At 32.8% G+C, this 14497-nt stretch overlaps 2 protein-coding genes across 5 annotated transcripts in view; one reads left to right on the plus strand and one right to left on the minus strand.

The window, feature by feature from the left end:
* Nucleotides 1-8506, plus strand: part of PIK3CA (phosphatidylinositol-4,5-bisphosphate 3-kinase catalytic subunit alpha) — a 72264-nt gene extending 63758 nt beyond the window's left edge. For both annotated transcript variants that reach the window (XM_016159071.2, XM_036218794.1), the window contains 4 exons: nucleotides 3009-3179; nucleotides 3775-3892; nucleotides 4001-4152; nucleotides 4923-8506. In XM_016159071.2, coding sequence (XP_016014557.1) covers nucleotides 3009-3179; nucleotides 3775-3892; nucleotides 4001-4152; nucleotides 4923-5193 — 712 coding nt within the window. In that variant the 3' untranslated portion in view covers nucleotides 5194-8506. The remainder of the gene's footprint in view (nucleotides 1-3008; nucleotides 3180-3774; nucleotides 3893-4000; nucleotides 4153-4922) is intronic.
* KCNMB3 (potassium calcium-activated channel subfamily M regulatory beta subunit 3) overlaps nucleotides 6133-14497 on the minus strand; it is a 29816-nt gene continuing 21451 nt past the window's right edge. For all 3 annotated transcript variants that reach the window (XM_016159555.2, XM_016159482.2, XM_016159405.2), the window contains one exon: nucleotides 6133-13928. In XM_016159555.2, coding sequence (XP_016015041.2) covers nucleotides 13530-13928 — 399 coding nt within the window. In that variant the 3' untranslated portion in view covers nucleotides 6133-13529. The remainder of the gene's footprint in view (nucleotides 13929-14497) is intronic.

Below are 14497 nucleotides of genomic sequence, written 5' to 3' on the forward strand. Positions count from 1 at the left end.
TATGGTGTTTTCATTTGTCCTCCTCTTCCTTGGTTTAGAATAGCTAATAAGATTCAGCTAAATAAAAAGAACTATCTTTTATAAGCTGTTAAAGACTGCTACAGCCTCCGGAGTGTCACTCTTTAGGAACAGGACATAGGAGACACAAAAGACCCCTATTTTCTTTCAGAAGTTAAGAGTTTAGGAGAAAGTTTCTTTCATAATATAAATTTTCTAATTTTAAAACTTTCTAAATCCTCTTGAGTCAATTTTGCAGCAAAATTTATGAAAGCAACTAATCTTAAAGTTTTTGCCATTGTGTTGACTTCTGCCCACCCTTCCACAATTGTTAGTATTATCTCCAAGTTTTTTGTGATACGTCATCTCTCCTAATAATTTTTGCTTCTCTTCTCGTCTCTTTGCAAATCTAGAGTCATTCAGGCTAGGGCTACCCTCTCCAAAAGTATTTTTGTCTATAAGTGGGCACAGGGGTCAATTCTAGCTGCAGCAGCAGAGTGGATTAGGGTTTATTTGTGTGCTTCTTATAGGTTGACTAGTTAGTATATAAAAATAACGGTGACAAATAGTAGGACCCTTTTAATGCAAAGAAAAAAATGGACATCTCAAGTAACCTGCCAAATCACAAAATTCAGTCATCAATTTTAATTAATTCCTGATTTTTGGCTCAATCCCTGCTGTTTTCTAAAAACAATAAATGTTATAAGAATCAAGTTTCCTTTTTTAGTATAATTTCCTGTGTCCTAAGAGCTCCACGTGCTACTAGACCACCACCACCCCAACCCCACAACCCTCCTGGGAGAGTAGAGTACAAACGAGAATGCAGAAATAGACAAGAGTAGAGGAAAGGATTTAACTATATAACTCGGGTAATTACAGTATTTAATCATAAATTAATAACTGCAAAAAAAAAATCTAAAGTTACTCTAGGTCATTAGAAAGTAAGTTGGAGCTTTGGAAAGCTTTTAAGTCCTATAATATTTTTAAAATATTTTTTTAACATAAGTGAATTTAAGTCAAAATGTTTTGTTTAAAGTTTAATTTTAAATAAAAAGTAAATTTAAGTACAATCATAGCATTTTTTATTTATACTGGGCCAAACATACATTCAGGTTTATGGTAACTCTGCTTGTTGCTTTTTTTTCTAACATGACTTATAGGACTATGTGACTCTTTAAACTATGTTCAACAGTAATAAAATGTAAAATAAGAGCAAATAAGCAGGAGTACAACCTTAGGAAATTTCTATATTTACCAGGACAGGTAGAAGAAAAGATTCCATAAGAGAAATGTTCAAAAGGGCAAGAGGACCAGAGTAAGTGATTCACAGAACCCGAAAGAGGGGAGAGATTTACAATTTATAGTGTCAAGTGCTTCTGGGAGTTTAAGAGCATAAAGACTGCAAAAAGGTCTTTGGATTTGATGATTCATATGATTCATGGTTAGCTTTAAGAAGAGCTGACTCAGTAGAGTGGTAAGTGTAGAAGTTAGGCTGAGAGGAATTAAGTGGGAAAATGAAAATGAATGTAGACTATTACTCTTAGTAATTTAAGAAGTAAAGGTAGAAAGAATATATAGTAATTTATGAGAACAGAGAAAGAAAAACTACACTTTAGTACATGCCATTTGGGGTATTAGGTACTTTATTTTCATTGTTTCTTTAAATCTTCACATCTCCACTCTTGACTACATGTCCTTTTTAATTTTCTGTGTGATGAATGGAAAATACCCATAAAGCACTTCTGCTGCATACCAAAGTATGGTTGTATCTTGGTAAACATTTGTGGGTTATTTGAGTTATGAGCTGAACTAGCTGACCTTTTTATGGAACACCATTTTTACTTAAAGAATAACTAATAGACAAGCTATGATTATTCAGACGTGGGTATTTGGCAGACATTTTTTTGATAATTAACAATATGAGCCTCCCTTCAAGGAGAACAACTGACAAAATTTGTTATTAATTGTCAAATTTGAACTTTCTAACAAAAGTCAGAATTTGAAAACATTTTCCCCCAAATGAAAAACTTTTCTCATAAGATCAATAATTATTATCAGATTATTATAATATTAACTATTGTAATATTAACTATTAATTGTAATATTAACAATTGTGATTTTGTTTTAGTTGGTATAATGAAAAGTATCAGCCTTTGAAAGACCTCTATAACTCAGTGAACTAATATCTGCCAAGCGACCAATGCAGAATATTATAAAGTCATATGGGGTAAAAGTTCCGGACACAGGCTAGGTAGACAAATGGATTTTAATATAACAGAGTATAAAAAGTTTATTAATATGGTTTCAGATTTCACATTGCAACTTGAGAACCTATCATCAAATTTTGGAATAGTATCAAAGAAAAATATCTATAGTTATAGCTATTACAGTACTCCTTTTTCTAACTACCTACCGTCATAAGGCCAGATTTTCTTCATTTGCTTCTATTAAAACATTGCACTAGATTGAATGCAGAAGCATATATCAGAATCCAGCTCAGTACTGTTAAGCCAGACATTAAAGAAATGTGAAATACTGGGAATCAGTGTCACTCTAAGTTTTTTTAATACAGCTTTTTTGTTTTAAAATAGATGTTATTTGTTACTGTATAATAGTTTATTGCTAAGAGTATAAAGGAGTCCTGAGACCAAAATTTTGAGAACTGCCTTAAAGTATTATTTATGTTTCAAACATCTTGAAATTCACCCATACTTTTAAGTTATAAATGTTTATGAAGTTTTAATTGCCACAATAATTTTCTTAGTGCTTTTCTCATATATAATTAAATCCTTTTCAATTGAAAGTTGTAATAAATGATGGCAGATAATTTTGAGGATTTTTCTAGGATTGTTTGTCATACTATAATAAAAGAAAATTAAAATTAGGTTATGAGAGTGAAGGTGATGTGTGACAAAGTTGCAAATACTAGAATATGGCTGTATTAGCCTATTAAAATATTTGTTATTTTAAGATTCCATCATTTAATTGCAAATGTCTTGACTCTTTTTCAGAATGTTACCATATGGTTGTCTCTCAATTGGTGACTGTGTGGGACTTATTGAAGTGGTGAGAAATTCTCACACTATTATGCAAATTCAGTGCAAAGGCGGCCTGAAAGGTGCACTGCAGTTCAACAGCCACACACTACATCAGTGGCTCAAAGACAAGAACAAAGGAGAAATGTGAGCTTATTATTCTTGTTTCCTATTTAATCTAAGTTTTTGTTAGACAAATCTTCTAATGGTTGTGTACATTTCAGAGTTAGACCAGAGAAAACAACTGTATTTACTTGGAAAAAAATGAGTGAAACCTTTGACGTATTTGAGATTATTGTTTTTAAATGATCAAAATTGCTTATAATTTAATAAAATCCTGTACATTCAACTTAGAGATCTAAAACGTATTTTTCTTATGGTCTATTCTGTTTTAGAAAAATTAATGTTTCACATTCAAAATTTTACTTCTAATTTATTGTTACAATAATTAGAAAAAAATCATTCTAATTCATTTTTGTGACAATAAGTTTTTTTTCTTCACTCTAACAAGAATTATTTCTAGATATTCTTTGGTCAGAGAATATCTAGAAATTTCCTTAGAACCCCTTGAAAACTTTAGAATCTCAAAACTTCTCAGATCTTTGGGCATAATTACTCCTCCCTTTGATGTCAGTGATAGTTTTCATTGTCTCAATACATACTTTCACTATCTTTTCCGTATTTGGACTGGATCACTCTGTATTGCCACACTGCTCATGAGGCATTTATTTTTTCTTTGTAGATACGATGCAGCCATTGATCTGTTTACACGTTCATGTGCTGGATATTGTGTTGCTACCTTCATTTTGGGAATTGGAGATCGTCACAATAGTAACATCATGGTTAAAGATGATGGACAAGTAATAGCTTTCTCTTTTTAAATTGTTTTGGCATTCTTAGATTTATTGATTCAGGATATTGTATTTCTGCATTTGTCAAACTATAACATAATTTCTTATTTTTGAAAGCTGTTTCATATAGATTTTGGACACTTTTTGGATCACAAGAAGAAAAAATTTGGCTATAAACGAGAGCGTGTGCCATTTGTTTTGACTCAAGATTTCTTGATAGTGATTAGTAAAGGAGCCCAAGAATGCACAAAGACAAGAGAATTTGAAAGGTAAGCTCAGGAAATCAAAAGCACAAAATAAAGAACTCTTGCTGCTCTATTAAAAACAATTGATATTTTTCAATTTCGAATAATAGATGTTATATTAACATCGTAGTATAAACTATTTCAGTGTATTTGGGTTTTTTTTATTTATTATGTAGTGCTGTGAAGAAAATGGAAAGTAAAACCAATTTGTTTAGCTAATTAAGGTCAAAAAAGAAAGTGATCCTTAAACTTCATTATACATTAAAAAGCTTTTACTGGTGTTTAAATAATTGGACGACTCCTTCTCTATTTTGACAAATAATGTATAGTGCTTAAAACATTTTTCAGTCATACAATTTGAGGAATACAGTCAATTATAATTACCGCGTTTATTTGCAATTTTTCTTACTACTTTACAGTATATCATTATTCTATCTTAAACCTTAAAGTACTTTTAAAACCTTTCATAAAATTTTATTTTATCTAAAATTCAGTCCTGGCCCGAGCCTAAATTCTAAAGGCTTTAATATACAGATCAGTTCATATATTTGACAAATCTTTATTAAACTTCTAATGTGCCGAGCATTATTCCAGGTGCTGGTGATAAAGTAGTAAAAGTCCTTATGGACTCAAAGTTTACATTAAGGTGTGGGGTAAAGGGATTGGGGAGAGGAATGCTATTTTTCATACGTTTGTCCAAGAAGGCTTCTCTAATGATGTGACATTTGAGCAGAGACCTGGAGGTTTTAACACCATTTGCTCTATACTGACCAAACTGTTCTTATTACTTGTAGGTTTCAGGAGATGTGTTACAAAGCTTATCTAGCTATTCGGCAGCATGCCAATCTCTTTATAAATCTTTTCTCAATGATGCTTGGCTCTGGAATGCCAGAACTACAATCTTTTGATGATATTGCATACATTCGAAAGACCCTAGCTTTAGATAAAACTGAACAAGAAGCTTTGGAATATTTCATGAAACAAATGAATGATGCACATCATGGTGGCTGGACAACAAAAATGGATTGGATCTTCCATACAATTAAGCAGCATGCTTTGAACTGAAATGATAACTAAGAAACTGAAAGCTCAATATTGGATTCTGTACTGCACTGTTAATAACTGTCAACACGCAAAGACTGATTGCATAGGAATTGCACAATCCATGAACAGCATTAGAATTTATGGCAAGAACAGAAATAAAATACTATATAATTTAAATAATGCAAATGCAAACAGGGTTTGATAGCACTAAACTAGTTCATTTCAAAATTAAGCTTTAGAATAATGCGCAATTTCATGTTATGCCTTAAGTCCAAAAAAGGTAAACTTTGAAGATTGTTTGTATCTTTTTTTTAAAAAAAAACAAAACAAAACAAAACCAAAAACCCCCAAAATATATGGAAATGATGGAGAAGGAAAAGAATGATGCTCTTCTTTTGTCTTTCAAATATTCTATGTTTTGAAATGTGGACATACAAAGTCTATTATTGCATTAGGTCCAAGGAAATGAGTTTAATGTTAAATTACATTAAGATTGGAAATAATGAAAATCTCTTATTTTTTCATTGCTGTTCAACTTACAGTTTGAAGTGGGTTTTTTGACTCCTTGTTTAATGAAGAAAAATTCTTGGGGTGGAAGGGACTTGAGATTTCAACAGAGACTTTTCTTTTTTAATAAATCAAACCTTTTGATGATTTGGGGTCTTATCTGCAAAGTTTTGGAAGCAGTCACAAATGAGACCTGTTCTAAGGTGGTGTTTTTGGGTTTTTTTTCTGGACAGTATTTACAAGAATCTGATTCTTATTTCCCAGGGAAATTCTGGGCACCCGTAAAGAAAAATAATCATCATTGAGAAAGAATGAGCAAGAATAGTTCTTGCTCCAGAATTGTACAGTATTCACCATAGGTTGATTTTTTTTCTCCTTTTGCAATTGAATTGAATACATTTTTCATGCATGTTTTCCAGAAAATAGAATTGAGTATTAATGTTATTAAAAAGATTATTTTTTTTATTAAAGGCTATTTATATTATAGAAACTATCATTAATATATATTCTTTATTTCATGATCTGTCCCATAGTCATGCATTGTTTTGCACCCCAAATTTTTTATTGTTCATATCAGCATGGTCAGCTTTTCTCTGGGTCTGTGGGTAAGGCTCAGGCACTATCCCATTTATACCAATACTAATGAATAGCTACTTAAAAAAACAGATTAAAGTTCATCCTCTTACAGATTAAAGTTCATCCTCTTTCCTTTTATTTCTGTGTTTTTACATGGATCCCCATCTTCCATCTTTTTTCATAGTTCAGGATGCCTCAATCATATGAAATTAGTTACCAAAATTAATACAATTTAGAGTATCATCTCGATTGCTTAAACTCTCTACTGAGGTATGCTCATGAATAATACTTAATAATATGAGGAAATAGAAACCATGAACTTTTTACCTTTTTAAGCTATTTATCCAATATCTCAATAATAAATGTAGGACCTTAAACCATTTTAAGATCATGTCCCATTTCCAAGTGATCAGGGCTCACTCTCCAACTTTATTAAATTGCATTTGAGAACATGATACATTCTTCAACATCTTAAAAAATATTAACCCAAGATGTAGGCGCTAATGCTAGTCATCACTCCAGAATCTGATATTTTACTCAGTATTTGAAATGAGTGATTAATGCCCTAGGAAATAGCTTTAGCAAATGTCCAGGTGCCACACCAGAAAAAGTGCAATAATTTGCTGACAGTTTTCTAGATTAGGCATATTATCGGAATACAACTTTATAAAGAGTGCACATTATATTCTCTAGTGAAACAGCATCACTTAAAAAATATTCACTTATAAAATCAATTGCCTATAGTAAAAGTCTTGAATAGTGAACAAGGACTCTAATACAATTTACTCTTAATATTTGGCTATTTTAGAACCCTTAAAGGGCATAATTATTGGAGATTTAGGTACTTCACTAAAGCATGTATATAATATTACCAACAAGAAAAATAAATTTGAAGATTAAGGGAACTTATTTCTCTAAACTGTCTTGGAATAGTTAAGAAGAATTTAAACTGTTTTAAGCAGGAAACTAATAGATTTCTTTTGCAGATATAGATTTCATAACTTATTAAAAGTTCATGTAACATTTTGTTCTTTTAGAGCTATTCAGTTATAACACGTACTAACATCCCAATCTTTTCTATATCAGGGATCGATTACAGGAAAACTCAGTGAAATGGTACAAATCTGAAACTTTGATGGTGGAAACTGAAGTTTTAACAGAGAATCGTGTTTTACCCAAGTGCCAAAAAAGCTTTGAGCTTCCTTGCACAAAATTTATACAGTTTTTGCATCTTCTACATCAGTCCAGATAGTCCCTTTTTCCTGGGACCTCTCCACCGTTAAAACACAAGACACATACTTTATTTCATCATTGACATTTATTTTCAAGAATTATTACAACCAAATTAATTCTGTTTGAAGAAGTGTGGACACATTTTTTCAAGAATATAGATAAAGAGGTCTAGGTAAAGGCAAACTAAATTTTTTAAAAAATCTAAGCGGAGTTTAAGCAAAAGCATTACAAATAAGAATAAAGGGGCAGGTAGTTCTCAGAAGGCACAGAACCAAAAACTGAATTGGATGCTACATGGGTGACTAGGATATGTTTTAAATCAGTGATAATATTGTCACTTCCAGGTACTTTAGTATCAGAGATAAATTCTCTTGGTCAGTTCCTATGGCCAACCATCTTTGTCATTGAATGTGGTATAAACTGACTATCGGCTCTACAATTTCATCAGGTCACTTAAGCAATATTTCCTTCAGTGACTACTTTGGAGGAAAAAAGGCAGGTTTAAAGAAAGTAAAACTTAATTTCAAATACATTGTAGCAAGAAAAGATCAACTGTTTGAAAATCATGCTTTAACTTTTTGTCATATTCTCAACTATACAAAATTGTTTATTTTGAAGATTTTTAGACTGCTGTTAATTTGAAATATGTTAATCATATTGTGGAATTTGGTTTTTTAAAAAAGATGTTTCTAATTGGATTTTTTAAATAAGAATGGAATTTGGTCTCTATTTTATGATGAACCTAAGCTTTTTGTGGTTCTTAGTGTCCTGTGTAAAACTTAGTGTCAAAGTAATTAACTTTGAGGTTTTCCCTTCTACTTTGCTTTATATTACAAGCCCTTTAGGAAATGGGAATCTGGTGAATATAATGAATTGTAAAATATTTTAATGTGTAACTTTTTCAACTGTGAAACTATGACTATTGGTTTTTTGATGAAAACAGCTGCTGATAAAGTATTTTGTGTAAAGTGTAGTTCTTATTAATCAGGAAAATAATCAATGACTTGATTAGATTGTATATACTCTCTTGGATTTCACTTTAAATGGATTGGTAATTTTCTCATAGGTAAAACACAGTCCATCTGTATTCCTTTTCCCATCAAAAATTGTGTGATTTGGCATATTAAAAAACTATGAGCCGCCAGCTATTTTAAGGGCACCATGGAAATTTCACAGCATATAAACCTGAATTAGTTTCTTAATGATTCTGTAAATTCATTTAATTCATATTCTGACCAGTAGCCCATGCTTGCCAACTCTTTGAAGAAATTTAATTTTCAGCATTATTTTGAAGCCAGCAAGTTAACTTTTTGAATAAGTTCCTTTTGTTTGTATGTCTGCAGAAACAGCAGACCTGGGCTGGACCCACACACTCAGAATCCACCTTAAAAATTGATTTTGATGTCCAAGACATCACTAAAATATTTCAGTTTAAAGACCATATGTGGTATTAATGGATTGTGGTGCTTCTACTATTTAAAAACAACTTTCATACTTCAGATGTTTTTGAGAAATGGGGAATGTGGAGAGAAAGGGAGAACAGGGAGGAATTGTTTGAATGAATTACATTCTTCATATCCATCTTGCTCAGATGAGGCACTAGAAAAGTTTGAAAGTTGTGAGAGTATTTTGTGCATACCATGAGGGAATTAACTCTCCATCAAGGATGGGATTGTGAAAGCTGAACTATAAAATTCAGCATTGACAGGATACTCATAATAATTCTTGGTGACAGAATAATACAGCTGGGCTGTTTTTTAAAATATAAACGAACCATTTTTATTTTTTAATTGTTACATTAAAATTGTAAATATATCTTATATATGCCATAGCCTGGGAAGCCTTTTTTTTTTTCTCTTAAAAATTATGTTCACTTTCTGAAAAGATTATAGGGATAATTATGCTCCAGATAAAATTGGATTGGTAACTCTACCTCAGAAGGTTAATAAAGAAAAAAATAGATGAGTCACAATTCAATACTCAGGCTCTGGTATTACAGAAATTTCCAGAGCACTGTATTTTGGATTTATAAAGTCAAAGTTGGTATGCCTTGTATTTAATGGCTTTGGAGACATGAAGAAAAGAATTTGATTAAAAATTTAGTCATTGCTCCAGCCATTTGGAAAAGGCTATAGGGCTAGGAGGTTCATGGTACTAGGTTCTTGAATTCAACATTTGAAATTAGTGGTGTTCTCTTTTCTCGACTATTAGTGAATTAGCGTGTGTGTGTGTGTGTGTGTATATATATACACACGTTTCTATTTGTATACACACTGCTTGCTAGCTCTAGTCAAGAGGCATCTTTTATAAAAGGTGTAAACATCGAGGTTCTAAAATTCAGAAGTTTAGAATTTATTAGGAGTTTCCCAAGTTGGGATGTTAGTTTTTAAATAAGCTTATTTCATTCAAGTATTCCACTTGATTAAGTTTTGCACTTGCTTTTTATCAGTGCAGCACCATTCCTTTTGCTTAGATGTGTTAATATTTTAGATATGCTAATATGACAGCCATGTTAGTTAGTATAAAGTGACAGTTGTGAGCCATAGGAAATTTTCTGACTTTTTACACAACTACATATAAGAGTTTTAGCAGGGAGGAAAAAAGTAAAATCAGTCCATTGTACATTTAGTGTAGCTGGGTAATTGAATTTCACTACCAACTATAGACTCCATTACTCATGTTGGTAAGTATGGAAAGGGGTGGTTTTAATGCATTTTTGTAAGCTATTTAAGTCTGTGAGTCTATCTGAAACTATTTAATCAGTCACTACAATAATTTTGTGGTTATGCTAAGAGCCGTGTACATTTTTACATGATTCTTATTTTTGTTAATTCTTCTAGGTTAGCCAGAAGGCAGAAAACCAACTTTGGTATTTTTTCAAAATATCTTTAATAAGACTGAACTCAATTCTAATAGGAATTTCCAAATGTGGTCATTATCTATTGAGTTCATAAGAGAAAGCCCCTTACCAGATTTCATTTATGTTCCTAAGAGTAGTTGGAGAGCTGGGCCTTCATCTAATTTCGAAGCGGCTCTGGAACCTAAGCTTCAAATGCAATCAGTGGTTTCACTGTGATTCAGTCTTCGGACTTAATAGGGTTGAATACGATCTAAAAGAATATACCCTTTGGGAACATAATACTTTAATATCTTGGGGAATGTGGCACTACCGAAAGACTACTATCACATCAAATGTTGACCTTGGAAGCTTCAAAAAGAGCTCCCACCACTCTTTTTAGCACCCCAAATAACAAATCTATCTATCTGTATTTTGTTATTCAATGAATTGAAATCCTGTGGTATTCTGCATTAGTTAGGGGGGGAAAAAATGTTTTTAAATGTTCTTTTAACGATGGCCCAAAAAGTATCTGACACAGCAAGATGCATGTGTGATTGTACTGAAAATATAGAATAATACAGTGTCACTAAATTTAAGACCTCTTCCCAGTCTTGCTATTCCTAGCAAGAAGTTTGGCCTGTGACTGCACTTACTGTTTGTGCTCATCAGAAACTGTCAATGTTTGCTTTTCTTTAACTTTGCAGTCTGTAACATCATGCTGTTTATTAAAAAAAAAAAAATTACTTTGACTTGTGTCCAAACAATCCTTAGTGTAAGGTATGTTTTAAAAACTGTGATAATTATATTTTGCCATTTCTTTTGAGGACTTAAAAGCAAACCAGTGTTGCTAATAATCAAATTTAGCTAAATTCGAAATTTTATCGATGACAGAATAATTGAATGAAAACCTGAAACTATTATGTCTTAAAGCTAATTTTTCTGCCCCAGTAAAATGATGAATATTATAGAAATACCTGTTTAAGCATAATTATATGCTTGTATTTCAAGCAGAAATATATGTATACACATACATGTATGAATGCGTTTGTATGTACAGGTAGACTTTTCCAAGTCAGCTGAAGACCAGACATAAAAGAAGAGTTAGGTTAGAAGCAAACTGTTTTTGCTTTCAGTTGTTGTAAGCCTTGCAAAAAGTAAGTCTGGGCTTTTCTTGGACCCATGATGCATGTGGGCATCGATACTTAGAACTGCTAAGCGATTAAGAGCAAATAATTGCTTAAATTTTGTTTATTTGTCAGGTCCCTTGAATGACTTTGAATTAACATTGTTCTAAATTGACTTTGTTCTCTAAGCATAATGTCTGTCTTTCCCAAGATGAACCATGTAGCCAGTCTATGAATGGAAAACTGTAGTAACTGAAACTAGTTTTCACACTTTCACAAATTCTAGGTTTCCAATTAGTGGTTTTGAATTTGTTAGGAGAAAAATCCCGAGAATTTCACATTATTAGATGGGTTCAAAACTTATTGTACCCTTTAATCAACATCTTCCCATCTCCCCCACCTTCCTACCCCTGATGACCACCATTCTACTCTATGTTTCTATATATACAACTTTTTTGATTCCACATATATGTGAAATGTGGTGTTTTTCCTTTCTGTATCTGCCTTATTTTATGTAGCATTTTGCCTTATAGGTTCATCTATGTTGTTGCAAATAGTAGGATCTTCTTTTTAAAGGCTGAATAATACTTCGCTATATGTATGTATATATACACATATTATATGTCTATAATCATAATTTCTTTATTAATCTGTCGATGGACACAAGTTTTTTCTAGATCTTGGCTATTGTGAATCTTGCTGTAGTGAACATGGGAGTGCAGCTATCTCTTAGAGGTACTGATTTCATTTTCTTTGTGTACACACCCAGAAGAGGGATAAGGCTGACAGAATATTAAAACAGCAAAAGATTTTTTTTTTCTAACATTTTAAAACACATCTATTAGGTGTCAGAAATTAAGCTAGGTATTTCACTCATTCTAGTCCCTAAAATAACCCCATGAAAGAAGAGATTATCACCATTTTATAGATGAAGAGAGAGGCTTGAATAAGTCGGTTGAATTGCCCAAGAATACATATCTAAAAAGCTCTTCACTATTTCTCACTAGGACAAGAAGAAAACCCCAAAAGTGTTCATTACTGGTCAAATCAATATTGCTCTATTTAATTATTCAGTTTATTTAGTAATTTGTGGCTTAAAATTAATATCTAAAAAGCATTAAATTGGCTTAGAATTAAAGTTTCTGGTTTGATTACACCTACATATAAAAGTTGCTTCAAAGAGAGTCTCATTCTATGGTCCATGATGTAACATTTGGGGGGAGGAGGTGAAATTTAAAAAATACGCTGAGGCACATTGGTTTTCAAACAAACTTTCAACTCATTCAGCTTAATCTGGACAGCACTTATTGGAGAGTCTCGTGACATTCCTTATTCAGTAACCATGGTTGATTCATCAATTAAAGTATGGATGGTTGTTGAGTATCCAGATTATCTGAGATGAATCTTGAGTTGCATCCAGTGCAGCTTCTCCTTACTTAACACATTTCTAGCCATCTCTCCCACTCTCATCAGAATGTGCACAAAAAATAAAATGAGCTTATGGAAAGCAAAATTAACTAGAAAAAATGTTGCTGAAAGAAATATTACATGGTACATGGTTAAGTATAGATAGCTCTAAACTTAGTGGATTTTCTAGGCAGTGGCTTTCTTCCTTTATCATGAATAGTGAAGTAAAATGGTAGGTCCACATTTTCTGAAATTATTGTCTTCCTCTAGTGAATGAACTGTTCTTCAAGAATTTTTTTGAGAAATGTTTTAATGTGAACTATATTGCATAGAACTAGGTTCATTGTTCACTGCTTGGTAACTTAGATACCCTTATCAATTATTTCCACATTGACAAGTTTTATCTAGAGTTGAAATTAGATGAAAGACAACTACCTAGAGTTCATTTTCCCATGTAGGAACAAAAAGTGCTTCCTTGGCTCATGTGGAGAGTTGGAGTTGAAAACATGGTGAATTTGTATGTATTTACAGAATAAGTGGAATATGTATATGAGACTTTTTAATTTTTTTTCTTTCCCATATCATACCTAAATTTGCCTTTCGGTTCGCATGCAAGCAGGTATAATTAGGTCCTCGAGTACAGAAATTGCATATATCTAAAAGCTAGGGCATTAATTGGACCACCATCTTAAAGTTTCTCTACTCCTTCCTTTGCTCCTCCCCACACTCCACACTTCGAATTGATGCTGTTTCATATACGGTACTTTGCCACCTACCCCACCTCTGGGTGCAGTGCTATATTTTTCACATAGTAGGGACAGGTACTGTGTTAATCTCACCATGCCAACAATCAGGGCACCACCTAGCAGTGTCAGTGAAGGCCAAAATAAACAATGGAAGATAACCATTTGGTCATACTTTTTTATGAGAATGACATCTTCAGATAGGCCATCTGGATTGTAGAAGCATGAAAAGGGGGTCCCATTTTTGTGGTCGAAGAATTCCTTTATGTCCAGAGCACTGTCCAGCAAATCATTCCTATCTCCATGGCACTTAGGTGTGTAAAAGCACTAGGAATATGGAAGAGAAAGAAAGATAAGGGTACTCTTCCCCAACACCAAGCACTTAACCAACAGTTTTAATATTGAAATAGCTTCAAACTGAAGCTACTAGTGGGACGTTTCGGTCTCAGAAGGTGATGAAATCTATTAATGGTTCATGGGGAAGAGTTGGCAGGAGGGCCAGAGTGAAATGGCCCTGTCCAGGCACTAAGCAGGAATGTAGAAAGTATTCTCAGAACAAAGACATTGCAGAAGAGGCAGTGACCAACTTCATAAGGACCACACTCCTTCCTACATGCAGGTCCTGGATCTATTCCTGGACAGTAATTCAATTAATCCATTTGTTCAGTCAACACATATGTATTGAGCTCTCTGTGCACTTTCAGCACCTATTAATCCCTCTATCATCTTTGTCTTCATCTTGATTTCCTGTAGTTAAATCTTTCCCTAAAGGATTAGCATATTGCAGCTTTCTCCCTAGGCCCGGAAAGAAGGGAACTACCTGACTCTGCTTCTTGGGAGGCAGAACCAGTGGAGAAAAAGGGAGCTCTGTCAGCTGGTGTTTTTTTCAAAAAAGC

The sequence above is a fragment of the Rousettus aegyptiacus genome, unplaced genomic scaffold (genome assembly GCF_014176215.1).
Source record: "Rousettus aegyptiacus isolate mRouAeg1 unplaced genomic scaffold, mRouAeg1.p scaffold_m13_p_4, whole genome shotgun sequence".
Classification (NCBI taxonomy): Eukaryota; Metazoa; Chordata; class Mammalia; order Chiroptera; family Pteropodidae; genus Rousettus; species Rousettus aegyptiacus.